This window comes from Solanum verrucosum, unplaced genomic scaffold (assembly GCF_900185275.1).
Source record: "Solanum verrucosum unplaced genomic scaffold, falcon-dt-bn FXZP01000032.1, whole genome shotgun sequence".
Classification (NCBI taxonomy): domain Eukaryota; kingdom Viridiplantae; phylum Streptophyta; class Magnoliopsida; order Solanales; family Solanaceae; genus Solanum; species Solanum verrucosum.
This window is the reverse complement of record NW_026020569.1, coordinates 2,529,306-2,555,794: the sequence shown is the minus strand read 5'-3', so window position 1 is coordinate 2,555,794 and position 26,489 is coordinate 2,529,306. Positions and strand designations below refer to the sequence as shown.

Here is a 26,489-nt window from a genome sequence, read left to right as displayed (position 1 = left end):
ATCTCTCATCTATTGTGAATGAAGTTTGTATTGTATTTATGGTTCCTTGTTCTATTTCTAATAAGCCAGCTTGCACTACTGTTTCAGCTTGTAATATTGATGTTTTTAATAAGACATTTTTAATTTCTTATTTATATATATATTATACTATCAAAGTTTCATGTTTTACCAACATGGATTGTGGTGCAGTGGTGGGACTGTCTCATCTTAAGGTCTTGAATTCGAGCTCGAGGTATAAAAAAAATTGTTGAGACCACGACCCCCAAATAGTGGACGATTGAAATTTAATTGGAGCTCCAATGCGTGCTCCGGACATCGGGTGGAAAAAGAAGTTTCATGTTTTAAGGTAACAAGAATTCTTGTAACATGAGTCTTCTTTAAAATAATTATTGAAACTTAACTGAACCGAACAGAAACTAAGATAATTGAATTAGTTAGAAAAAGTTTAATTACAATTATATGCGATAATTTAAGCAAACAAAGCTATATGATAAGATTTTCATATAAATAATCGAACCAAACTATGCGTCTAGAACAGCGGTTTACATTCCAAACTCATTTAGGCCCATTATTTATGAAGCCCACTTCCATTATTAAAGAGAAAATTGTATAAAATAGCAAACTATTAATTCAAATTAAATGTTATAACCACAGTTTGATTTAATTGTAACCTGTAGCAAACAATTATCATTCGCCTCTCTCCCCAACGAATCTCGATCGCCACTCTCACTAGTCTCTCCCTCGCCTCTCTCACTTTATACAAACACAAATGTATAAATTGTGTTTATGTTTGTATAAAACGAGAGAAAATTGTATATACACATGCAAATACATATATGTTCGTCCTATACACTTATAATTATACAATACAAATCTTCCCCTGCCCAGTTCTCTTTTGCCTTTCTCTCTTTCTCGCTTTATACAAACATAGATTATACAAAATACAATGTATAATTTGTGGTATAAAGAGAGAGATTTGTATACAAATATATCTGTCTACAAAAATACAGTTACATATACAGATTTATTTTTAAATACATATAATACACATATACATATGCGATTGAAAATTACAACAAAAAAACATATATACAAAATACATTTACATGTACATATACAAATTTTTATGTATATGTATAACGAAATATACAAATACAAATTTTTATGTATATGTATATCGAAATATAAAAATACAGATTTTTATGTATATGTATACCGAAATATACAGATTAATAGCCATATCAAAGTTCAAACATAAAATTTGCTATGGAGCGCAATTATGCAAACTATAGCTATATCATACAAATATGATTTTTATGTTCGCTAAACCTAAAATTTACTCATTATTAAATCATAATTGACGAGCTACAAAGTTGAGATTAATTGTATGAATTTTTTCGGAAAATATTGTTTCATTTAAATTAATCTTAATTAGTTTTACATTATTCATATACTATATGAAATTAAAATAGGAAATACTAGTAGACATTTTCTCTTAATTTTTTGTTGATATATTCTAGGAAAAATTATTTAAATACACGTCTTATGTTTCCCTTATTTCCAATATGTCCTTCTATTTCTAAAAACCTCTAAAATCTCTTATTTTTTATAATGTATCTGAGCTACATATTAATGTATCCGAGCCAGTATTTAATGTATCTGAGCTACATATTATGTATCCGGTTTATTTTATAATGTATCCGAGCTAGTTTTTAATGTATCCGAGCTACACATTATGTATCTGAGCTAGTTTTTAATGTATCCGAGCTACATATTATGTATCCGAGATACTCTTTAATATATCCGAGCTACATATTATGTATCTGGTTTGTGTTACTTTTTAAGGGATTAACGTAATTACAAATTAAAAAGGGATAAATTGTAGTTTCATATTAAAACTATGTGAAGGATACAAAATATATATATTATAGGTAATTAATTGTGTAGCAACTATGAATTTTGATTCATTTTTGTGACCCAAAGTAGTCTGACCCACGAATTTAAGGTCATGAGTAGCCATGACAAAATGGATAAGTTATATGAGTTCTCATTCAAATCACCTATCTTAAATGAGTCGAGTCGTTTTTACCCATTTAAAATATGAGTCTAGTTAACTTTATCCATTTTTATTTAACTCATTTTTTATCAACTCATTTTCGACTCGACCCACTCGTTTCTCAGTCCTAGTCATGGCCCATGGGCCAAGAAGTAAGGTCCAGTATAAATTCAGCTCGTAGGTCCTAGTCCAAGTATTACGTAGAGTCCTTTTGGGCTTTTAACATATTTGGTCACTTGATAAAAAATAGGAAAAATTACTTAAATACACTACACTTTTTTACCTATTCTCAATATTTCCCTACTCTTTTACTAAAATACAAAAATCCCTTATTTTCCCCCAATTCAACTTAACCGGATACTTTATTAGTTTAAGTATCCGCCCGTTATTAATTAAAGTATCTGCGCTGCTATATTATGCATCCGCCCGTTAATTAAGTATCCGTGCTGCTAACAACTTAATAATTTAAGTATCGCCCGTTATTAATTAAAGTATCTGCGCTGCTATATTATGCATCCGCTCGTTAATTAAGTATCCGTGCTGCTAACAACTTAATAATTTAAGTATCTGTCCGTTATTAATTAAAGTATCCGCTCTGCTATATTAAGTATCCACACTGCTATATTATGTATCCGAAAAACACTAAAAAAAAGGATTTTTGGTAATTAATGAAAGAGTAGGGAAAGGAAGTTGTTTTATTTAAAAATATATATATAGGGAAAAATGACTTAGTTTTCGAAAAACCGATTAAACTTATGGTTTAAGAGAAATCGGGTTTCCAAAAGGACAGAGTCGCCACTTAATTTTTTTTTTAGTAAAAATCAAGAAAAACTATAAGGTTTCCAAAAGATTTAAACAGACAAAATCAATTGAAAACGGGTTCGAGTTCAAATGTACATTCCGAGAAGGTGTTAGGCCCTCGGAATGCCTGCTAACTTGCGGTTGACCGGCGATTTGACTAAAAGTGATTTTTTGACTAACTTTGAAATTTTAACTAAATAAAAGAACTCATTTATATTAACTATATATTTTTTTGAAATTTTAACTTAGTAAAAGAACTAATTTATATTAACTATATATATATATATTTATTTATTTATGAAATTGACTTAGAAAGAAAACTAATTTATTTTGAAATTTTAGCTTAGTAAGAAAACTAATTTATCTTGAAATTTTAACTTAGTAAGAAAACTAATTTATTTTAACTTATTTATTTATTACCATTATTATTTTTATCACTTTATTTATTTTAAAGGGGAATGAACTAAAGGGGAATTTTCAAAAGGGGAAATAACATAAGTGACAAGACAAATAAAATTAAAGCTAAGTATAACACAAAGATACTTTAATTTAAAATAATTTAAAAAAAATGGCTATCTTGAGGAATTTAATTAAATTAAACCATAGGATAATCAAAGTGTTAGTCAAATACAATATCAAATAAATAGGAAAGGGAAAGGAAAGACAATATTGATTTTGGGCCTTTTGGCCCAAATCCACAAATCTGCTAAACCTGCAAAAAATAAATAAATAAGTAAATTGGGCTTTTGGCCCCATTTCCATCCTCCTTGCTCACGATATACGCCAAGTGTATATTCGATGTATACACCGTGTATACCACTAATTCTCGGACTCCCAAACCTGTATTTTGTTTTAAATTCCTTAATTCTGCATTTTTTACTCTGCACATTCGCGTTTTGACCTGTATACCATATTTTCTGACTGTATATCGTTGTATACAGCAGGTATATTAGTCTATTTTCAGCTTCCCGGAACCTCAAAACCTGATTTACAGCCCTGCATTTCACTTTTGGGACCTGTACTTCATTGTGATTGACTCGATAACGGTGTTGGGTTTCAATCCGACTCCAAATGCAAGGGAAGAGTCTCGTGGACTCAAGGCAAGTGTCACATACAAAAGGAATACAACAAAGATTAATATTCACACTTAAAGGGCGAACCATGAATTATTTTAACAAAATTCGCAACTATATACAATAAGAAAAAAATAAAAAGAGTTGAGGAAAAAAATCACCAATTGGTCATTCGAAAGAAAATTAAATATGCTAAAATCATGCTTAGACTACAAAACTAAATATGCTACAATCATGCTTGGACTATAACATATAATAGTTGTGCTCAAACTGACCGAAGTTCCACTTAATGAATTGAAACTTCACAAGAGAATAAGGCAGCAGATGGAGGCATATTGACAAAAATGCGAGAACAAAAACAGAGGCGACCATGAACTCATCCATTTTTAATAATAACAACACATAGAGGAATATATGAACTAATCGAAATACTACTAACACAAGATATCTAATAAAATAATGAAGTAAACTAAAGAATGTATACTACTATGACATAATATATATATCACGAGAATGCCAAGAGTAAGGAAGATTCATCTTTTTTATTTTTTTATTTTTTACAGTAAGGCAAGTTAGATATGTAAAAAAAAAAGAAAAAGAAATGAGCATTATGAACAATAAATGACAGAATGCATTATTCCTTTCACAACAAACACAAAGATTTAACTCTAATATCAAACCTAAATAAAAAAATGGAAGGAAGAGAAAAAACACAAAAATAAAAAAAATCACGAGCTAGTAAACTTGCACTTGAACATCAAACTATTTTAAGCAAAACGAGTCATGGATTCAGCCGACTTCCTCAAAACAGAATAAAACGAACCAACAGTAAGACAACTAAAACTTTTAACTGTCAAACTTTCATCTCCAACAACTAAGGAAAAATATCAACTAAGACATTAAACGAGCGATTATCGAACTTTAACAGTGAATCAAAATGAAACAGATGCATTCATGAGAGGGAGAGAAAGAACCGACAGAGAGCTTCAATTCCCAAATGAAACGCCAACTAAAACGAGTTAAGATCAAAAGAAGTTTACCTTTCGGGGAGCAGCGAACTTGGGACAGCTGAGCTGGAGCGAGCTCTTCCACCACACGACCACGAACACCGACAACAAACCAGAGAAAACGAGCAAAGACTCTATCAAACCGAAATTCTCACTCTCTGATTTTAGTTTCTGTATGTCCTCCCAAATTCCAACAACTTCCTCTTAATATTTTCTTTACTTTCTTTAATGATTCTCTAACACAAGAATATTTTTAACTCCGAAAAAAAAAATAATCCCCCACAACTTGTAGAAGAACAAGGTATTTATAGTAGAGAATCAGGGTTCGAATTTTTTGGGGGGAAAGGGATAAAGCTCGGATTCAAAAGGCCAAATTTGAAATTCAAAACTTCAAATTCCTTTCACCAATTAAGGAGAGACACCTTTTCTTGCAATTTTTGCCCCATTCCGAAAGAGGAAAGGGGAGAAAATCGTGCTTCTTTCTCTGCTGTACCAGTTCTGGGTTTCTTGAATTGCTGGAGAAGAAGAATGATGTGGGGTCGGTTTTGGGTTATTTGTTGTATGTATTGTTGTTGATCGGTGCTGGAATTGGGCTGGGAATTATTTGTTGTTGGGCTGCAGAGAATGGGTTGCTGAAAAATTGAACTGAAAACGGAGTGGGCTGAAATGGTTTAAGGAAAAAGGCCCAAAATAGTCTCAATTGGGTTTAGGGTGGGGAAATTTATGGTTAAAATTGCAATAAAAAGGTTAGGCAAATGAATTAACAATCTAGCCAAATTGAATTTTATTAGTGAATCCGACTAAAGATTAAATGAAACAAATTAATATTAATTAACGAGCTTCTTAATCTTTACAAAATAAAATAATTAACTTAATTATAAACTAATTAATTTAAAATAGAAACTATTACTTAAACCAAATTAGTTGGCAAAATATTTACCTAAAACTAAAATACTTTTGAGACAATAATTCGAATATTCATAAAATATACTAACTAATAATATATATATATATATATATATATATATATATATATATGTGTGTGTGTGTGTGTGTGCGCGCGCGCGTGTGTATACATTATTTAAAAGTTCCCAAAAAATGACAAAATCACATAAAACTAACTTGAAAATATTTTGAATTTTATAAGGTCAATTATTTCAAATCGTTTAGAATTTATGAAGCTCGATGATTAATTTATATTGTGGAGGTTCAAAATTGGGTGTCAACAGAAGTAATTTCTTTCTTATATTATGTCATTTGCCTAATTTTTACTAAAAAATACTTGATTAAAATTGTTAGTAAAATGTATAAGAAAATATACACTAATTATATATATTATGAATTTATATGCAAAAATATATACTTTTCGGTTGTTATTTTAATGGGCAAACGGCTAAATAATGTAAAACTTCCATTGTGTTAAATAGTTCAACATAGTAAATAGAGAAAATGATAAAGGAGAAATCATTATGTAGGGTAACGTGCACGATTGCTAACATTAATTATGGTATGGTACAAATGGATGCGAAATGAAAATGATTACTAAGATATTTTGTATAATAAAGAGTACAATTATTTTAAAACCAGTTTTCCTCAAAAATTTCTATTAAATACTCGTGATGATAGACCTAATATTATATTTCTTATTATCTTTTTGCATACTCTTCAAACTCTTTGACGTGTTCCTATATATATGAAATAAATTTGTCAATTCTTGAGCCACTTTTTCCACATTCACCAAATAATGTTAACTTACTACCCTATCAGCAGGGCGGCTCTAATAGATCGATGGTCAAAAGTTAAATTCGAATATATATTTTTTATGAAGTTTATTATAGCCAATCATTATTTAAGTTTTCTTGAGATATAATATTCATAATTTGTCAAACTTCTATTACTTCTTTACTCTTTTATGAAAAAAAATATTTTCTACAAATAATACTCGATATCTTTTTTTTTTAAATGTACTTTTTTTTAAAAATTGAGGCCTCTCAAATTTTGGGCCTATGGCAATTGCTTTTTTTCTTCAAAGCCGTAGAGCAGCCCCTGCCTATGAGTCTATGAGGATTTACGTAACAGTCATTCTTAATTTAAATTCAATTAAGAAAATCATTTTTAAGTCTATTGTTATACTCTATTTAAATATTAAAATACTTTTATAATAATAATATTGTACACAAAAGTGATGAAACGTCAATTTCGTGACTTTTCTTTTTATAGATATTATCTATTTCAGAGAACATGAGGGGTACACTTTGGCACGTCTATTTTCAAAATATTTCCCATTTGGTTCTTTTTAATAAAACATTGGAAATTTTTACTTTAAAAAAAATATTTCCTCCGTCCCATTTTATGTGGCACTTTTCAGATTTCGAGATTCAAACAAGTCTATCTTTGATCGTAAATTTTTCATAGATCTTTTAAACATTTTGAATTATCAATTCTTGTGACTTATAGTACTTTTTACGTAGTTTACAAATATATAAATTTCATTTAAATTTTTTTTGAAAATTTCATGCGCAAATTCCCGGTCAAACTTAAATTGTTTGACTTTCAAAAAATGAAAAGTGTCACATAAATTAGGACAGAGGGAGTAGTTATTATTATTTGGTTTTTGATAGCACTTGATAAATCATGAATCAAAGAAGTTGACAAATATTATGTATTCCTATCATTTTTCCCATCCATCCAATCTTTAATGCTACTTTAGCATACCGTAATTAAAAATGAAACTTTTATTTACATAGATTTAAAATTAGGGTTGTTCATTATTATGGTTAAAAAATTAAATCGAATCGCAATTCGAATCAAATCGATTAAAAATTGATATTTGGTTAGGTTTGGTTTTAAATTTTGAAAAAATTGATACTATTTGGTTTGGTTTTGGTTTTACTAAAAAATAACCAAACCGAACCGATAAATTATATATATAAATTTTATAATTATTTATATATCATTCATAAATAAAATATAAATATTTTGTTAAATTTTAAGTAACTTAAGTCTTTAATTTTACCATTTTCTCAAGCCCAACACTTAAATTTTAGTCCATCTATTACAATCATAAGTTCAAGTCCATAAAAATTCATTATTTTAGTCTTTACCTACCATACCTTTCATAAGATAGTTACACTCTCTCTTAATTGAATCACTTTTTTCGTGTAATGATAACTTTAGTATTGTTTAATTGCTTAATTGAACCGACAATAGTTTTTCAGTGGATTGCTCATGTACTAGGTGTTTGTGTCTATCAAGATACGTATGTCCTCAAAAATTTATTACTTTCAAACTGAAAAAATCAGAAAAGGGCACCAAACCGAACCAAACCGACGGATATTTTTTTCGTTTGATTTGGTTTGGTTTTAGATATTTAAAAAACCGACTAGATTGATTTGGTTTTGATTTTAACCAATAACCAATCCAAACCGAACCACGAACAACCCTAATTAATTAAAATGTGTCAATGTTTTTTTTTCCTCAAGAAAAATAAGCTATGTATTACTACTTGTGTCAACTTTTAATTGGATACGATTGACAAGGAAAATTTCAAAATTTTCATACGTGTAAGATCAAAATTCTTATTGTGCCACCATAAATTAAATTAATGAAATCCAAACGAGTTTGAATGAGAGGATTAGTTGTGAAGAAGATAATTAAATGACTACTTAAGTACTTTTAGAAGATTAATTTAATGATAATATAATTTTCTTATTGGTTTCCACTCCAAACTTGAGAGTTGAGACCATTCTTGTACTCTGATTGGTATTGAAAACTTTAGATACCGATGTATTCAAATTCTTTGGTTTGTTATTCAAATTAATACGAAATTCCTATGATTTTACTCTTCATCCCATATAATTTAATATACTCCATTTATATTTGTTGATTTCTGAAAGAAATTTCTTAGGAGGAATTGGGATAGTTGACCATTACAAATTGAATAGAAGAAATGACATTTTCAGATCTTTTATAAAAAAAGGTTACAAAATTTTAATAGGTGTGCCAAATTAAAATTTGATAAATAAAAAGGGATGGAGGGGGTACACTTATTAAGAAAATAATTATTAGTATAGTGAATTTATCATTTTACCCCTATTAATTGATAGAGTCTTAAACATATTTACTCACTACATTTTTCAAAGACATTAGCTCAATGTTAATAAATTAAGGATATAATAGGAAGAAAATTATCCTTTCTTGGTTTGTGAAAAAATGACAAGTAAAAAGGGAAATCAAATTAAAAAATATTTGACAATTAAATAAGGAAGGATGGAGTATATTGGTAGGAAAATAATCAAGCAAATGTGATTGGTTAAATTAGGCTGGACCGATCTCTACTACTATACTTCAACTCTATTATCATTTCATGACACGTTTTTTTATGTTATTCGGTGTTCGGTATCTACATTGGTGGTAATGTGCTCATGAGAAAAGTAACTCTATACCCAGGGAACTCGAAACCAAAACCTCTAGTTAAAAATGAAGGATTATTTACCATTCTATCACAACCCTTAGTGATCATGACACATTTTTTATTCCATAAATATAATTTAAACAATTTGCCCATACCAATGCTGGAATGGGCAGTTCAATCCATCACAAGTGAATCCCACAATACGTGACATTTTAATAGATCTAGTTTTTGGTGCTATAAATCTAATTATTGTCTAAACTAAATGTTTATGATATAATCAGTACGTACATGGCGTAGTTGAAACTGCAGCATATAAAAACATTGACTGGGTAGTTAGAAAGTGTACAAAGTCACACGACATGATATCATTTCTATATGTTATTTTTTTTCCAAGTTATACAATTTTAAACTGTTACTTACGTAATTTTAAATTTTTTGATTGCGTACATTCAATTGTTGTTCACATTTAACACTGCCATATTTAAATGAGAGTCCGAAATCAAAAGGGCAATAATTTTTTTCGAAAATTCCAAAAAGGTAACTCAATTAATTATGAAATCAAAAAGGCAACAATTCTTTACACCGTCTAAATTAGGTTTCCAAAAACAAGACTCAAATTTCAATGAGCCTTACAAGGCTCATAGGAATTTGAGCCTTGCAGGCTATTTTTTCTTTTTTTTAAATATTATCGTTTTATTTTGTTGTTTGTTAAAAGTCTAATTATAATAGTAATAATAATAATAATAATAATAATAATAATAATAATAATACATAGTTGTTGATATGATGCATAAAGATAGTTTAGGCCTTATTGCTAGCCATTACTTTGTGGCTTTTCAAACGAACTAAATCCAATAGTTTAGACGTTATTTACTACTTAGTTGATATTTTTTTTCTTCAACTTTTTTTATGTGAAATTATAATTTGATTTATTCACTTGTAGAATGATAAAATTCAGCCTTCTTTATTAGTCATACTTTATTTTGGTGGAAAATGCCCTATTGATGAATATGTTGAAAACATGAGAAAAATTATACTTCATATCAAGGTAAAAAAAAAAACAATATACCCTTTAAATGAATTTATAGTAAACATGAACCGTGCATATATGTTAGAGTTTGAAAACTTCAATTTATATATATATATATAATTTGTAAAAATTGATAGAACATATAAGGGACATGATAGAAAATATAAAAGACAACACTTCTAGAGATTATCGTCTGTCTTGATGAGGTTGTTGTTGTTGTTTATGTCTACCGGTTCCACAGGTAGTGGGTACGTGTGGCCTTGTTGTTTTTCGAGGGTTGTTGATGTTCTGCCAAATTATATTTATTATTGAATTCTATTAATATTTTATAAATGTCAAAATTGAAAATTTATCGATTATAACAACATACATATTGTTGTGAAAGTCCAACTTCATCATCATTTTGATTTTGTGACATGTCATCCTGGAATAAGATGTAAATCATTAACATATAATTTAATATAAATAAAATATTCTATAAATTATTTAAAGAGTATATTGTTTACCGTCGAAAAACTCAATCTCCCAGCATGAAATGGTGAGTTTTGAAATTGACGTTGTCGTACAAAACCATAATTTCCTTCGTTGAATTCTTCAAAACCCAAATTTACAAAATATTTTTTATGCATCATATCAACAACTATGTATTATTATTATTAGACTTTTAACAAACAACAAAATAAAACGAAAATATTTTTTTTTTTAAAATAGCCTGCAAGGCTCAAATTCGTATGAGCCTTGTAAGGCTCACTGGCGGCTGAGCCTTACAAGGCTCATAGGAATTTGAGCCTTGTTTTTGGAAACCTAATTTAAACGGTGTGAAGAATTATTGCTCTTTTGGTTTCATAATTAATTGAGTTACCCTTTTGGAATTTTTGAAAAAATTTATTGCCCTTTTGATTTTGAACTCATTTAAATGGTGACAAAGCAGATTAGGTCACTTTGAATATGAATGTAAAAAATAGTTTTAGAGTTAACCTAGCTAGCTGCCTGCGTTGACCAACTCATGATGTGCGATACTTTTCTACAATTTTCTTAAAAAATCAACCTAAATAGTGGTTCATCCAATGGAACAAATTAAAAATAGATGACACTTATAATATGTGTGTATTCACATGTATAGTGAATATATAATCTATGTATATTAACTAGAAAAGTAAACAGTGAATTCAACTAACTATTTATTTCTTGTAATATAATCATATGATATTTAAAATTAACTAGTTCGACTGATTAAATTTCACACCATGAATTAAGGGAAAAGTTCTACTTATCAATAATTTCTGCATTTACAATTTGAACCCAAGACTTTTTGAAGAAGGGTACTTATGTACGTAGAAAAATCTCATACATTCGTCAAATGCAAATTTCAAGTTGATCTGCTTCATTTAATTTGGCAAAACAATAGAATTGTCAAAGGACCATATCTAACATGGATTTATTTATTTATTTGGGGGGGCCGGCAATCGTGCCTTGTGCATCTGTTACGTATCTCTATATATAGTGAGGAGTTGCCTTCATATATACTACAAAGCGTATATAGAACATCACATTACATACAATTGTATTGTTCTTTTTAATTACTATCATATAAACTAGGAAACATGACTATGATTATGCTCAAGAATCTCTTGTTCTCCCCTCTTCGTGGTTTCATCCACGGAGATTTTCATCAGATACTTGACAAAATGAATCTCCGCGACAAACTTTCATTTCTGGTAATCATTTTACTTAGTCTATATCTTTCTGATGCCCTAATTCTTACTTACCATATAATCACTTATCGCTTCATATATATGTTGTTTTAAAAACGTGTTTCTTCAATTATTTTAACTTTTCATACAAAGATGTGTCTGATGAAAGAAAGAATATTCTAGATAAAATCATATTATTAACCATATTCTCTTAAACGTGCCGATCAACATGCAGATAGTTCATATCATTGATAAACATAACTTGTGGCATCGGGTACCGGTGTTTTTGGGGCTAGTTTATCTTGGACTTCGTCGGCATCTTAATCAGGAATATAATTTGATCAACGTCGGTAGAACACCTACCGGAGTCCGATCAAATCCCGGGGACTTCCCTTATAGAACTGCAGATGGAAAATATAATGATCCTTTCAATGAAGGAGCAGGAAGTGAATTTTCTTTCTTTGGGAGGAATATGATGCCTGTTGATCAACATGACAAGGTACTATAACACTTCTTCTTGCCCTTTCGTTTAATGTTATCATAAATTAATTAATCATAATCAAAGTCATTATGTTCATCAAGTTGTATATTCTTATGGTCCTCATGCTAATACTTATATATAATTTCTACACTAGCTATCGTCTATAGTGTAGTAGGTAACATTTCTTTTTAAGTATGATTAATCTTACTTTTTATGAACCGTACGTCACTTTTTATATATATGAAAACGAAGCTGCTCCTTTCCTTGATAATGATTTTTTTGGGTATTAAACGATGTAATATATTATAATAACACCATGTAATATTGACTTGTAGATATTTATGTTTACCTCTTAAAATTAGAACTTAAATTATTATTTTATTTTTTTAAAAAAAAAAGGCGAGTTGGCATGTTAATGAATGTGGTGTTTTCAAATAAAAATTTGTAAAATGCATGCAGTTAAAGAATCCGGATCCAATGGTAGTGGCAACAAAGCTGCTAGCACGCAGAAAATTCATAGACACAGGAAAACAATTTAACATGATAGCTGCCTCTTGGATACAATTTATGATTCATGATTGGATCGATCATTTGGAAGATACTCAACAGGTATTAATTCCCAATCGAACCAATTTAATAATGACAGTGGAAAAATAATGTACTATTCTAATTGTTTGTTACCATAAAGATTGAGGAGCTTAGGGCACCTGAAGAAGTTGCAAGTCAATGTCCTCTCAAGTCCTTTAAGTTTTACAAATCAAAAGAAACTCCTACCGGCTTTTACGAAATTAAAACCGGTTACTTGAATAGGCGTACCCCTTGGTGGTAAGAATATACTTATTTCATAAATATAGTATAATATGTGTTTAGCCGTTAAGTAATTTTTGCTTGCGTGTACATGAAGGGATGGAAGTGCTATTTATGGGAGCGACGTAGAGATCTTGAAGAAAGTAAGGACATTTAAAGACGGAAAATTGAAACTATCAGAAAATGGACTCCTTGAACAAGATGAAAATGGAAAAATCATCTCTGGTGATGTTCGCAACACTTGGGCTGGACTTTTGTCACTGCAGGCGCTATTTGTACAAGAGCATAATCTTGTTTGTGATGCCTTGAAGGTACGTACGAGTACTCAAAGACGGATCCAAGATTTCATCATACTTTTATATTATAATTAAATATTGTTGCAGAAAGAATATCCAGAATTGGAGGATGAGGAGTTGTATCGTCATGCAAGACTGGTGACTTCTGCTGTTATAGCAAAAGTTCACACCATAGATTGGACTGTGGAGCTTCTCAAAACGGACACCTTATTAGCAGCAATGCGGGCCAATTGGTTAATATATATATATATATTCTCATACAAATTAGTTATTTCTAACTTAATTTGTCATTCGTACTTAATTGACTATATATATATTTGGACAGGTATGGATTGTTAGGGAAGAAATTTAAAGATACATTTGGGCACGTTGGAGGTGCCATTTTGGGTGGTTTAGTTGGAATGAAAAAACCCGAAAATCATGGAGTGCCTTATTCCTTAACTGAAGAATTTGTGAGTGTCTATAGAATGCATCAACTCTTACCTGATAAACTTCAGTTAAGAAATATAGATACAACTTGTGGACCAAATAAATCTCTCCCTTTGACTAACGAGTAAGTCATTGTGTGTATATAATTATTTTACCTAATAAGTGGAGTAATATAATTGCAATAATGAAAATACAGAATCCCAATGGGAGATTTAATCGGAGGCAAAGGAGAGGAGAGTTTATCAAGAATCGGGTTTACTAAGCAAATGGTTTCAATGGGGCATCAAGCATGTGGAGCACTTGAGCTTTGGAATTATCCAATATGGATGAGGGATCTTATTGCTCAAGATGTTGATGGAACTGACAGACCAGGTCATGTTGACCTTCCAGCTCTCGAAAGTAAGTAAGTTTATTTTATACTAGAAATTGAATTATAATTCCAGTACTATCGATTTCTTCAAATTCTGAATTATATGTGACGTGCGTGCAGTTTATAGAGACAGAGAAAGGAGTGTTGCTAGGTACAATGAATTTCGTAGAAGGATGTTGCAAATTCCCATCACTAAATGGGAAGACTTGACGGATGATGAGGAAGTTATTAAAACACTTCATGAAGTATATGGTGACGATGTTGAACAATTGGATCTGTTAGTTGGAATGTCTGCAGAGAAAAAAATTAAAGGATTTGCCATATCTGAGACTGCCTTTTTCATATTCCTTCTCATGGCATCAAGGTATGTAATTGGTATTAATTAATTGGTACTTGCATGTGAATTTACATGTTGATTTATAGAATTAATTAATCTGAATAATTGCAGGAGGTTAGAGGCAGATAGATTTTTCACAAGCAATTACAACGAGGAGACATACACAAAGAAAGGATTGGAATGGGTGAATACTACAGAAAGTTTAAAAGATGTGTTAGATCGTCATTATCCCGAAATGACTGATAAATGGATGAATTCAAACAGTGCATTTTCTGTTTGGGATTCTTCTCCACAACCTCACAATCCTCTTCCACTCTACTTTCGCGTCCCTAAACATGATTAATCTATTTACTTATCGAAAATGAAATATGAAGAATTGTAAGGTTTACTCATTCCATTACTATGCCATTTTACGAAACAGTTTCAGTTTGTTAAATTAATGGTGTTTATCTATCTTTATTTAATGTTTCTTAATAAGATAATTGTATTTTTTATGTTATAATAATATATATTGGAGTATAATGTTCTTATGTTGCCTTGTAAAAATTGGTCTTAATTTTTTATGAACAATAAATGAATCGGAAATTTTACTAACATCAAAGAATGATTTGAAGTTAATAAATAAAAATGGAGGCACATTTTAAATTATTAATCATTTGATCCGAGCTAAACCACGGACAATACATTATGACACCATTTACACACCCAACTCATTTAGGCCCATTACTCTCCCAGGGCCCATCTCATTGTTATATTACAGAGGCGGACCCACGTGGTATTGTAGGGATGCACGTGCACCCATTTACTTTGGAAAAAATCATGTATATACATGTACATCTATCTTGAGAAACTTATAGAAACTAAATATAATTAATAGTGTCCCATAAAATATACGAAATGGTGCTTTGTACTAGTGATACAAGCTAATAGATCCACCCAAATGACCAGGGATCAATCCCAAAAGTTGTGTGTTCGACTATTAATTTTATGTACAAGTATGTATTAAGATTCAATATAATGTTCTATCTTTCATTCGTTTAATTTCATCTGCTGAGCCAATATTTTTTTGAAACTGTTCAGTTTGTAATAAATATGACTTTTCTAATTTAAATAAATGTTAGTTAAACACATATTAATCAACAAATTGGTATAGCTGATCAAATCTATAATTTACCTTTTGTATAAATGATGACGAAGGAGATTTGCTCACTTTTCAATTTGCGTGCAAAAATAGTTTGCAGCCGATGGCTTGACTCATTCGAAATTGAGTGGTCCAATCGAAAACGTAGTTCATATATTTAGCACCAAGCACTTCTTTGACCTCAATTTTCTTTTCTTTTTTAAAATGAGGGAATTTTATTCATCCTTATAACACGCTTGTCAATCAGCCAATCAAACAGAAACTTAAATTGTAGATAGAGCAAGAGAAAGTGAATTTTGATTACACTATACATCATGATAAGTTCACAACAAAAACAAATGTTTTAAATTTCTTCTTGTCGGATTTGATGTTGTACTCATACTAGATGGTAACCCTAACATATATATATATATCGTGCATGCTAGGGTGGAAAACCAAAGTTGGGATGGATTAAGATGGGTTGAATCAATAGATAGGTTAATGTACTCCATCCAACACTTTTTAAGATAGGCTAACATGAGTTGAGTCAAGATGCACTAAACACTGAGTAATAGTTTAATCCGGTTTAAAGTTAATTCAAATCGCTATTTTCCGGCCGCTGCTAGTATGTCAACAAAGGAAATGACTTTCATGTATCAGCTAATATTATGATTTACATATAGAATTACTAACAGATAGTGTATTTGAGTAATTTCAACAAGGAGACATACACGAAGAAATTAACAACTTAAATGAGTAAATAAGATAACTAAGAAATGGATGAACTCCAACAGCACCCGGAAAACCCTTCATCAATATATATACTTATCAAAATTTAAAAGGCCAAAAAATATGTGTTTGACTGTTAATTTTTGCCTGCAATTTAAATTTGTATTAAGATTAACTCAGTTCTCTATTTTCACTTGTTTTATTTTATTCGTAATACTATGACTTTTCTGATTTAAAGATAATGTTGCTTATCCTATCATGTCCGTCACACATACAGAACCAATCATCCAAACCTTATTTTTTTTAAAAATATTCTTCGCAAAAAAAGGGTTAGGAGATTACTATCATCCAAACCTTAAAATGCAGATCTAGAGCAACGCAAAGTGAATTTCGATTACACTATACATCATAAGAACACACAAGATCACAATTCACAACACGTCAAATGTAATTCTTTTTGTCTTGTCTTATTTGATGTTGTCATTCATATATTTTTAAGCTCTTTCTTTTTAATCCACCCGATAATTTTTTCAAAAAAAATCGTGGTCCTATTCTCAACATGACATATACGGTATTATTTTCTCGTGGAACTATTCTTCTTTCTTTCCTCGTTTATCTTTACCTAACTATATTAGACTTGTCAAAGCTATAAAATGTTCTACGTTTTTTAAATTTATAGTTTTATAAAACGTGCTAATACATTATTTACGAGTATTGTTTTTGTAGGATACTCGTGCCTTTATGCTTCTATACTTATCTCTATATATAGAAGGGATATGTTTCCACCAAAATTAAGCATTTAGAGCCCCATATATATTACAAGTGATATTTCTAGCTTGTAGGAAATTAAATTAACAATATGTCTTTTGTTAATCTCTTACTATTTCCTCTTCGTTGTTTCATTCACAAAGATTTTCATGATGTCGTTGACAGAATGAGTCTTCTCAACAAACTTTTGTTTATGGTAATATATTCTTTACTAATTATGTTATTTTTTCTTTGTTGTCCACCCAAACTAAGTTTTAAACGATATTGAATTGAAGAATATTTTTGAGATACCAAATACGAGCTAATTGATTAAGAAGTCTAGAGTCTTTCAGAAATGACATTTCTACCTTCACAAGGTGGAGATAAGAATCTGCGTTTGATGTATGTTATTATTGTTCGATTTGTTGGTTGTGCTCCTCAATCGATCTGTAAATAAATTTATTTGCTATATAGTCTAGTTACCTTACCTCTTGGTATTATGTTACAGTACAATCAAAATTGTTTTAAATTAATCCTTTTTTGTACGTACGTACATTTTATAATTAAAGTTGTGACATGCATGCGCGCAGATGGTTCACTTGGTTGATAAATTGAACCTGTGGCATCGGCTACCGGTGTTCTTGGGGTTACTTTATCTCGCAGCACGGCGACATCTTCATCAGGAATATAATTTGATCAACGTCGGTAGAAAACCTACTGACGTTACATCAAATCGGGCCGTTGGAAAATACAACGACCCCTTTAATGAAGGAGGTGGCAGTGAATTTCCTTTCTTTGGTAGGAATATGATGCCTGTTGATCAACATGAAAAGGTATAAATTACTTGCTTATAAACATTTTCTAATTTATCTACTCATTTGATAAATACTTATAAGCCAAAAATTTAATCAAAAGTAATATATTAGTCATCCCCCAATTTATAGGGGCCTGTTGATATAATTACTTGGGTTTAAATAATGTGTGTGATATTAACAATCTCAAAAATTGAACTCATTAGATATAAAATTTTGAATCCACCTAGCAACTTATAAGCGATTGTGGATTTACCAAGGTTTTACCTATCTAAGCCTTTAGAGCCTGTTTGACATTGTTGTTAGAAGGTCAAAAGTGTTTTTTTTTTTAAAATAAAAAATTAGTGTTGGCAAATCCTTAAATGTGTTTTTAAATGGAAGCAAAAACAATTTTTTTTTGTTGTTATAAACTAAAAATCTCTCTTCTTAACAGAATCAGAAGCAGAAATAGAAAATTATTTTTTTAAAGACTAAAATAACCCTTCCATAATATACATATTTACGTATATACCCTTATTAATTAGCATATCTCATAACTCATAAGTTTGATTATGTTTCATTTAAAAAAAATATTTTTATTTTCCTTACCAGGATACTATTAAATTTATAAGTTTTATAAAAGTAATCAAGGGTACATACTTTAACCATTCTAAGAAAGAACAATTTATGGCACTTTTATTTTCTAAGAAAGAACTATTTTAATTAGTGGCAAGATTTTGAATTGTCAAAGGTTTAGGCAAAAACACAAAGCTCTTCTGGTGCAAAAGTGACCTCGCATTGCATGTATGGTCCCAATTCACAAAACTTCATTTCAGATTTGGATTTTCTGAGGGGACCATACGTCAAAGCGCAGATACATCTGAATTCAATATTTTAAAAATAAAATAAAAAATTATGTTTAAAAATTTATAAAAATTGCAAGAAATTAAATTATAAATATGAACGGATGATAACTTTAAAGATATAATCTATATAATACTGAAAATTTTAAAAATTAAATTAATAATAATACTTAAATTTGCGTTTGTGTGAATGGCTTGCATGACTAAAACAGTACTTACCATGCACCATATCATGATCTTATAAATAATATATATAATATTTGTGCATAAAACTTAACTCAACTTTGAATATACTCTACGTATGTATAGCAGTGAATAACGATAGATAGCAAGGAAAACGATGCTACCACAAAGGACGTACTCCTATTTCCTTTGCTGTGCAACCACGGGTGTCCCTAGTTTCATTTGAGTCCCTTTTTAAAAGCAAATGAAATCAATTAAGCTGATTTTTCAAATGATGAAATTAAATCAAATGAAATTAATTAAATTGATTTTCATAACTTTGATTTTTGTTGGTATTTTTGGTTATTTAATTTTGGGAAAAGGGTAAAAAATACCTCTCAACTTTATTTTATTGGTTGATTATCCACTTACCGTTAAAATAAAGTTATTCTTACCCTTGCCGGTACTAATTTCATCATTTGTACCCCTCAATTGAATGGAAATCCCCAAATCAACTAAAATAATCCAATTTTAACTCGATCCGACCCACTTAAATCATATAATCCATTTCTTTTACCTTGATTATGACAACATATAGTCAAGCGCATATTATGTTGACTAGTCCAACATAACATTACCAAAGCCACTTTCAAGGAAATGATAAACTTTCTTACAATAATTTTTGTTTGTTTGTTTGAGCAAAAACTAAAGACCTACTTGTGAGTTGTGATATACTAGGAGATATTTGAATTAAACATTAATGATGAATAGTTGATCAAAGGACTCAACGACAAGTTATTTTGAGCATGATTTAGATTTTTGAAATTATATATCAAAATAAAAAATTTAAGAAATTTATTTCTTTCTTAAAACTGTAGTTAAAGAATCCAGATCCTATGGTAGTTGCAACAAAGCTGCTAGCACGCAGAAAATTCATAGACACAGGAAAACAATTTAACATGATAGCTGCCTCATGGATACAATTTATGATTCATGATTGGATCGATCATTTGGAAGATACTCAACAGGTCAGTTTGGTAATGAAATGCTTTCAATCAATTTGTGAAAATTAATGATTCGTTACGTACTGTAATTTAATTAATTTTAATTTGTTGGTAACCAACCTTTTATAATTTGGTGCATACATAGATTGAGCTAAGGGCACCTGAAGAAGTTGCAAGTGAGTGTCCTCTCAAGTCCTTTAAGTTTTTCAAGACCCAGCAAACTCCTACGGGTTTATGTGATGATATCAAGATTGGGCACTTGAATATGCGTACTCCACAATGGTAAGATTTCATACTGCAAATTTAAGTAACTGGAATTTGTGTAATTTGTACTTGTAAATGAAGGGATGGAAGTGCTATTTATGGGAGCAACGCAGAAGTTTCGAAGAAAGTGAGGACATTTAAATACGGAAAATTGAAACTATCAGAAAATGGGCTCCTTGAACAAGATGAAAATGGGAAAATCATCTCTGGTGATGTTCGCAATACTTGGGCTGGACTTTTGTCACTGCAGGCACTCTTTGTTCAAGAGCATAATCTTGTTTGTGACACCTTGAAGGTACATATATAATTACAGGATACTGTCCAAATAAAATTTGAAATTAGTAACCTGGAAAATAAAGTAAGTTATAAACTACTCCTACAATACAAGTACTTAAAATGCACTGTTTATCTAATTGGTGATTACTCTTACAACCTGATGAGTTGATTTTCAAATTTCCAGAAAGAATATCCAGAATTGAAAGATGAGGAATTGTATCGTCATGCAAAACTTGTCACTTCTGCTGTAATTGCAAAAATTCACACCATAGATTGGACAGTTGAACTTCTCAATACCGACACCCTTCTAGCAGGAATGCGCGCCAATTGGTCAATATATACTCTCAAACACTAGTTATTTTTATTTTGTCAAATAGTGACTAATTTTATGTTTGCAGGTATGGATTGCTAGGAAAGAAATTCAAGGATACATTTGGGCATGTTGGAGGTTCCATTTTAGGTGGTTTTGTGGGAATGAAGAAACCTGAGGATCATGGTGTGCCTTATTCCTTAACTGAGGAATTTACGAGTGTCTATCGGATGCATCAACTCCTACCTGATACGCTTCAGCTAAGAAATATCGATGCCACGCCTGGACTAAACAAATCTCTTCCTTTGACTAATGAGTAAGGCAGCATTAATTAAATTATTGTAAGTAGCTAATAACTAATTAATTTTACCTGATGTAATAGTTGCCTATTGAAACTATAGGATCCTGATGGAAGATTTAATTGGGGGTAAAGGTACGGAGAATCTATCAAGAATTGGGTTTACTAAGCAAATGGTTTCAATGGGGCATCAAGCTAGTGGAGCTCTTGAACTTTGGAATTATCCACTGTGGATGAGAGATCTTATTGCCCAAGATGTTGATGGAACTGACAGGCCACATCATATTGACCTTGCAGCTCTTGAAAGTAAGTTTATTTCTCATGACAGACAAATTACTCAAAAAAACCTGTATACATATAACTGATCATGTTGTTCGGATGCCAGTTTATAGGGACAGAGAAAGGAGTGTTGCTAGGTACAATGAATTTCGTAGGAGAATGCTTCAAATTCCCATCTCCAAATGGGAAGATTTGACAGATGATGAGGAAGTCATTAAAACTCTTCATGAAGTTTATGGTGATGAAGTAGAACAATTGGATCTGTTAGTTGGAATGTCCGCGGAGAAAAAGATTCAGGGATTTGCTATCTCTGAGACTGCCTTTTTCATATTTCTAATCATGGCATCAAGGTTCGTACTAAGAGTTAAAAAAATCAATCCATTTATGCATAATATTAGTATGATTTATAGAATGACTAATGATTTAAAAATTTACAGAAGGTTAGAGGCAGATAAATTTTTCACCAGCTATTACAACGATGAGACATATACGAAAAAAGGACTTGAATGGGTGAATACAACTGAAAGCTTAAAAGATGTACTAGATCGACATTATCCAGAGATGACTGAGAAATGGATGAACTCCAACAGCGCCTTTTCTGTTTGGGACTCGTCTCCAGAACCTCACAATCCTATTCCACTCTACTTTCGCGTTCCTCGGACATAGGCCCCTCCCTCCCTCCTCAATATACTTAAAATCAAAATAAAAAGAAGTAATATGTGTGTTCATTATTTTTTACCTGCAAATATGTACTAAGATTCCATGTACTATCTTCCCTAGTTGTTTCATTCAGTGAGCCGTTTTATGAAACTATTTCAGATTGTAATATGAATTTCCTGATATTTTTTTTCCAATAAAAAAAGAGAAACATGTGGTTTTGTTTCATACTTTTCTACATCTTTATTGTTTCAAACACATACTTTAACCAACAAACTTGTATAATTGGCTGAATTGAACAATTAGCATTATTATACAACAATTTAACATCATTTACAATTATTAATTCATTTAGGCTGAAGGCCACTAACATTACTCATAAGACATGTCCCTCCCTACCACAACTCAAAGAACAAAATTTTGAATTGAATAAAATGAGAATGTTATTCTTCACTAAAATCAATGGAAATTGGGGAATTTTCTTCTAAGAATTTCCTGTAAAAATTCATTCCACGTATCAATCGGCCCTGGCAAACACCAATGGATACAATCACTATAGCCCTTCATCCATTTATTGCCCCAATAGGCTCCTGGATGTCCATCTGGTCTCATTAACATGGCTCTTGTCACGTCCACAACTTCAAACATGTTACCATTTTTTTCTCCATCTTTTCTTGCTCTTTCAATTTCTTCGATTTGAATGTTCCGAAATTCCCAATCTTGATCACCAATTTTAACTTCATCTCTAGTAAACGGTCTTGTTCTGTTGCAAAATCCTCCTTCATTCCATGCTCCTTGCTCGAATTGGCCAGCGGAGAATGTCCTCAAAAGCACAACAATACCTATTCAAAAACCGTGCAGACTTTTTAGGAATGAGTTCAACGTATTTATGATTAATTTTAAAAATTGAACCCATCAAGATTAAAACCGAGTCTATATATACCTGAGCATTCCACGCATTTGTTTATGTAGTTGAAAGCAGCTTGAAATGCTCTTCGAATGGCATAACCAGGGCCAAGATCTTGAACCCCTGCTTCCCCACAATAAACACATCCAATAAGGTTTCCATTTTCGTAAAGATAATTAGGTCGAAGGAACCAATGTCCATCTGAGAAAATAACATAATCTATGTTGGTTAAATGTTGAGTCCAATTCCCATTTAATTTGTCCAAATGCAAGTCAAATCCGCCCGTGAATGAACCATTGATAACTCTCTCAGTAGCAAAGACAAGAAATTCTGTGCGGAGGACCATGAGAGTGAAGTTATGACGAGGAAATAACCATGTTCTGAATTTGTCTTCAACATCCTTGTACATGTCTGTTGGACTTTCTTCCTGCAAGTTTTTGTACCAAATTAAATCTTACTTTTTGTTGCATAATTCTTTTTTTGTCAAAATCTCAGTTGTTGCATAAAAGATGATGATAGCTTAGTGGTTCTTTGCGGCAATATTGCACATGATATTTGTGTAATAATAATAATAAAAAAAGGCATAATGTGAATATAAAATCTATGTTGCATGTGAAGGGAGCAGTCGAAGAATGAGTCACGTAAATTTGACATAATTTTAGATAGAAAGAACAAAATGTAAAGATGGTACACCTAGCCTAAGCCCAACCAAATTCCAAAAATCAGCTCGCCAAGAGAATACAAAAGTGATAAAATAATTAAAAATACTCCCTCTGTTCTTTTATTTTTCGAGAGTCAAACAGTTTAAGTTTGACCGAAAATTTGTGCGTAGAATCTTTAATCTTTTTTAATGAAATTTATATATCTGTAAACTATGTGAAAAGTACTATAAGTCACAATAATTGACAATTCAAAATAAATTGAAAGATAAATGAAAATTTATTATCAAAGATAAACTTATTTGAATCTCAAAATTTGAAAAGTATCACTTAAATTGAGGCAAAAAAAAAGTATGTTTTTAATCTAATAAACAAAGAAGTAGTATTTTTTATGAGCATTTGTGGAAGAAAGTAAAGATGGGACGTACAATAATAATGTGTTAATTGCGAAATTAGCGTCCGAATGAACGGAACATGGGGAAACAATTGTCCTCCAAGTGTCAAAGTCAAATTGACAACAAAAACATACTCGATCACATCTTGTCATAATTTTCCTTATTTTAAGACCTTAGAAAAAAGAGCAAAGATCACGCATCTCTATGCAATTTTAATAGTTTCAATAATTATTGGTGCACCAAATTACGCAGTCCCTAGAAAGATACACAAATAACTATGTTCATTCTCTGTACTCTATTTATAAAAAAATTAGCCTGAATTTGGAGGTGTAGTTTCAAATTATATCATGTAACTATGTGTAGTTGAACATGATATTGAATAATTATAAATTTAGGAAGAAAAGTAGAATGACTAACCGAAGATAAAATACAGAGTAGGGACTCCATATGATTCCTAGCGAGGGAATCGCCTATAAACGCCATCGTCTTTCCTTTAACAAATGTTAAAAATGTTTTAGCATTAAAACGGGGAAGCGTACATTCTTCTGGTTCCCATCTCCACTGCATAAATTCTTCATCTGCCCTTCCGTTCAACAAACAGTTTTTCGAATGAGGAATTGTTGGACAGCTAAAGTTTGTATAATACAGAGAATTACCCTTCTCCTCTAAAACCCAACTACCATTCAACAAGTCACAATCGGACCTACTGTAATCTGCCAAAATATAGAAGGATTATTATTGAGGTTGACACCCAACGCAAAATTAGTGATTAATTAATTAAAAATCTTACAATAAGTGGATTAAAGAAAGGAGTTTTGTCAACTTAATTACCTGCAGGTTGAGAGTGATTAATAATTTGTAAGGAGTTAGTAGGAGGAGCTGAATCTTGTTTGCTTGCAAATTTGAGGATTGGGCTGAAGGGAAAATGAAGCATGTAGCAGCTGAAAATCACAGTTAAAAAGAGTGAATAGAGCAATAAAAAACCTGGGCTTCCCAAGTTAAGAAACTTGTCCCCCTTGAAGACATTATAATTTTGAACATTCTTTCGTGTCTGGACAGAATTACACAAATTCATCTTCATTTGACAACAACGAGAGAAGAGAAAAATATGAGTCAATTTATATCGGTGTTGTGAGAAAAAATAGCAGGGAGGGACAGAGAGAAATGTGGTGCGTGCCCTACTTTTAGAGAACAATGGGTTCATTTTTCTTGAGTAGGTAGTGGTTAGGTACACTCTCACTGAACCCATTTGCACGACAGGTCATAATCCATCTTATACACACATGACCACTTCAGACCCAACATATATATACTATATAATCCTACGTGATAAACAAATTTAGCAATTTATCATTAATGTTCACCACATGAATTTAACATACATGTACCATCAACGTTACGATAGAGTGGTAAGTACTCTTTCGTTCTTAACTAAGAGGTATCGGATTCCAGTTCCCTTAGGTACAAAGTTGTCTTTGTTAGAGAATGTGTTTACCCCAAAATGAAACTTCCAGGCGCGAATCCAAATTTAATCAAGTTTCAATGTGGTATTGGACACCAAATGAGAAAAAAAGAATTTAACATATAAAATATTTCTTGTTCATCTTTACTTATCCACTATAGTCATTAATAATCTGAAAATATTTTTATAAGTGATTAGAAATTATTTTTTCGCCATGAAAAACTTATCCGTTCACTAAATATGATTTAGAAACACTTCATGAAATTTACAGGTTGAATCTTCGTCTTATATAGCGAGGACTTTTTCTTTAAATTTCACTCTTAACTTTTATTTTATGTACGTTGTTCAATAATTAAGAAATTTGTTCAAAGGCATAAATTCCAAAAACAATTTGATTTATGATTTGAAAATTTTCATTTTATTTTTATGAACGAAAATTCTAATTAAACACTAGTAGAATCTCTTGATTGACTATTTAATTTTTCATTGTAATAACTAATAATAAGCATTCAATTATCCACCTTTGTAATTCCCTTTCCCATACCCCCAATTTGAAAAAAAAAAAAAAAAAAACAACTTTACATTACTCAACTTAATTCATGTTTTGATTTGATATGGAATAATAACAAGAACTATTTGATAATTTAAACAAAATAAAACAAAAGAAAAGGGTTTGATATAACCCTTAACTGTCATTTAGAGGTAAGGTATCCCTCGTTATAAAAATGACTTACATATATTTTTTCTGCTACAAAAATGACTCACATATAC

The 26,489-nt window shown here is 30.7% G+C and overlaps 3 protein-coding genes across 3 annotated transcripts; 2 read left to right on the top strand and 1 right to left on the bottom strand.

Annotated features, from left to right (window-relative positions):
• The first annotated feature begins 11,975 nt into the window (after positions 1 to 11,975).
• LOC125810999 (alpha-dioxygenase PIOX) lies at positions 11,976 to 15,138 on the top strand. The gene is made up of 10 exons (XM_049490489.1): positions 11,976 to 12,099; positions 12,311 to 12,574; positions 13,016 to 13,165; positions 13,245 to 13,381; positions 13,461 to 13,674; positions 13,747 to 13,892; positions 13,985 to 14,212; positions 14,285 to 14,487; positions 14,579 to 14,822; positions 14,907 to 15,138. The coding sequence occupies exons 1-10, from the start codon at positions 11,986 to 11,988 to the stop codon at positions 15,136 to 15,138; spliced, it is 1,932 nt and encodes a 643-aa protein (XP_049346446.1). The 5' UTR covers positions 11,976 to 11,985.
• Positions 15,139 to 17,475: 2,337 nt separating this feature from the next.
• Positions 17,476 to 22,306, top strand: LOC125810847 (alpha-dioxygenase 1-like). The gene is made up of 10 exons (XM_049490339.1): positions 17,476 to 17,608; positions 17,982 to 18,224; positions 20,086 to 20,235; positions 20,357 to 20,493; positions 20,557 to 20,770; positions 20,936 to 21,081; positions 21,150 to 21,377; positions 21,463 to 21,665; positions 21,745 to 21,988; positions 22,076 to 22,306. Exons 1-10 carry the CDS (start codon positions 17,504 to 17,506, stop codon positions 22,302 to 22,304), a joined length of 1,899 nt encoding a protein of 632 aa, XP_049346296.1. The 5' UTR covers positions 17,476 to 17,503; the 3' UTR covers positions 22,305 to 22,306.
• Positions 22,307 to 22,720: 414 nt separating this feature from the next.
• LOC125810997 (xyloglucan O-acetyltransferase 3) lies at positions 22,721 to 25,528 on the bottom strand. Its single transcript, XM_049490488.1, has 5 exons — positions 25,497 to 25,528; positions 25,088 to 25,197; positions 24,674 to 24,969; positions 23,239 to 23,629; positions 22,721 to 23,137 (listed from the first exon to the last, which is right to left on the bottom strand). The coding sequence occupies exons 1-5, from the start codon at positions 25,526 to 25,528 to the stop codon at positions 22,755 to 22,757; spliced, it is 1,212 nt and encodes a 403-aa protein (XP_049346445.1). The 3' UTR covers positions 22,721 to 22,754.
• Between the last annotated feature and the right edge of the window lie 961 nt (positions 25,529 to 26,489).

Coding starts and splice junctions, on each gene's coding strand:
- LOC125810999 (XM_049490489.1), top strand. CDS start 11,986: ATGACTATGATTATGCTCAAGAATCTCTTGTTCTCCCCTCTTCGTGGT. Junction 12,100..12,310: donor GCGACAAACTTTCATTTCTG/GTAATCATTTTA, acceptor ATCAACATGCAG/ATAGTTCATATCATTGATAA. Junction 13,893..13,984: donor GCAGCAATGCGGGCCAATTG/GTTAATATATAT, acceptor ATATTTGGACAG/GTATGGATTGTTAGGGAAGA.
- LOC125810997 (XM_049490488.1), bottom strand. CDS start 25,528: ATGGATTATGACCTGTCGTGCAAATGGGTTCA. Junction 23,630..24,673: donor TACTCTGTATTTTATCTTCG/GTTAGTCATTCT, acceptor AAAAACTTGCAG/GAAGAAAGTCCAACAGACAT. Junction 23,138..23,238: donor CAAATGCGTGGAATGCTCAG/GTATATATAGAC, acceptor GTTTTTGAATAG/GTATTGTTGTGCTTTTGAGG.
- LOC125810847 (XM_049490339.1), top strand. CDS start 17,504: ATGTCTTTTGTTAATCTCTTACTATTTCCTCTTCGTTGTTTCATTCAC. Junction 21,082..21,149: donor GCAGGAATGCGCGCCAATTG/GTCAATATATAC, acceptor TTATGTTTGCAG/GTATGGATTGCTAGGAAAGA. Junction 21,378..21,462: donor TCTCTTCCTTTGACTAATGA/GTAAGGCAGCAT, acceptor TTGAAACTATAG/GATCCTGATGGAAGATTTAA.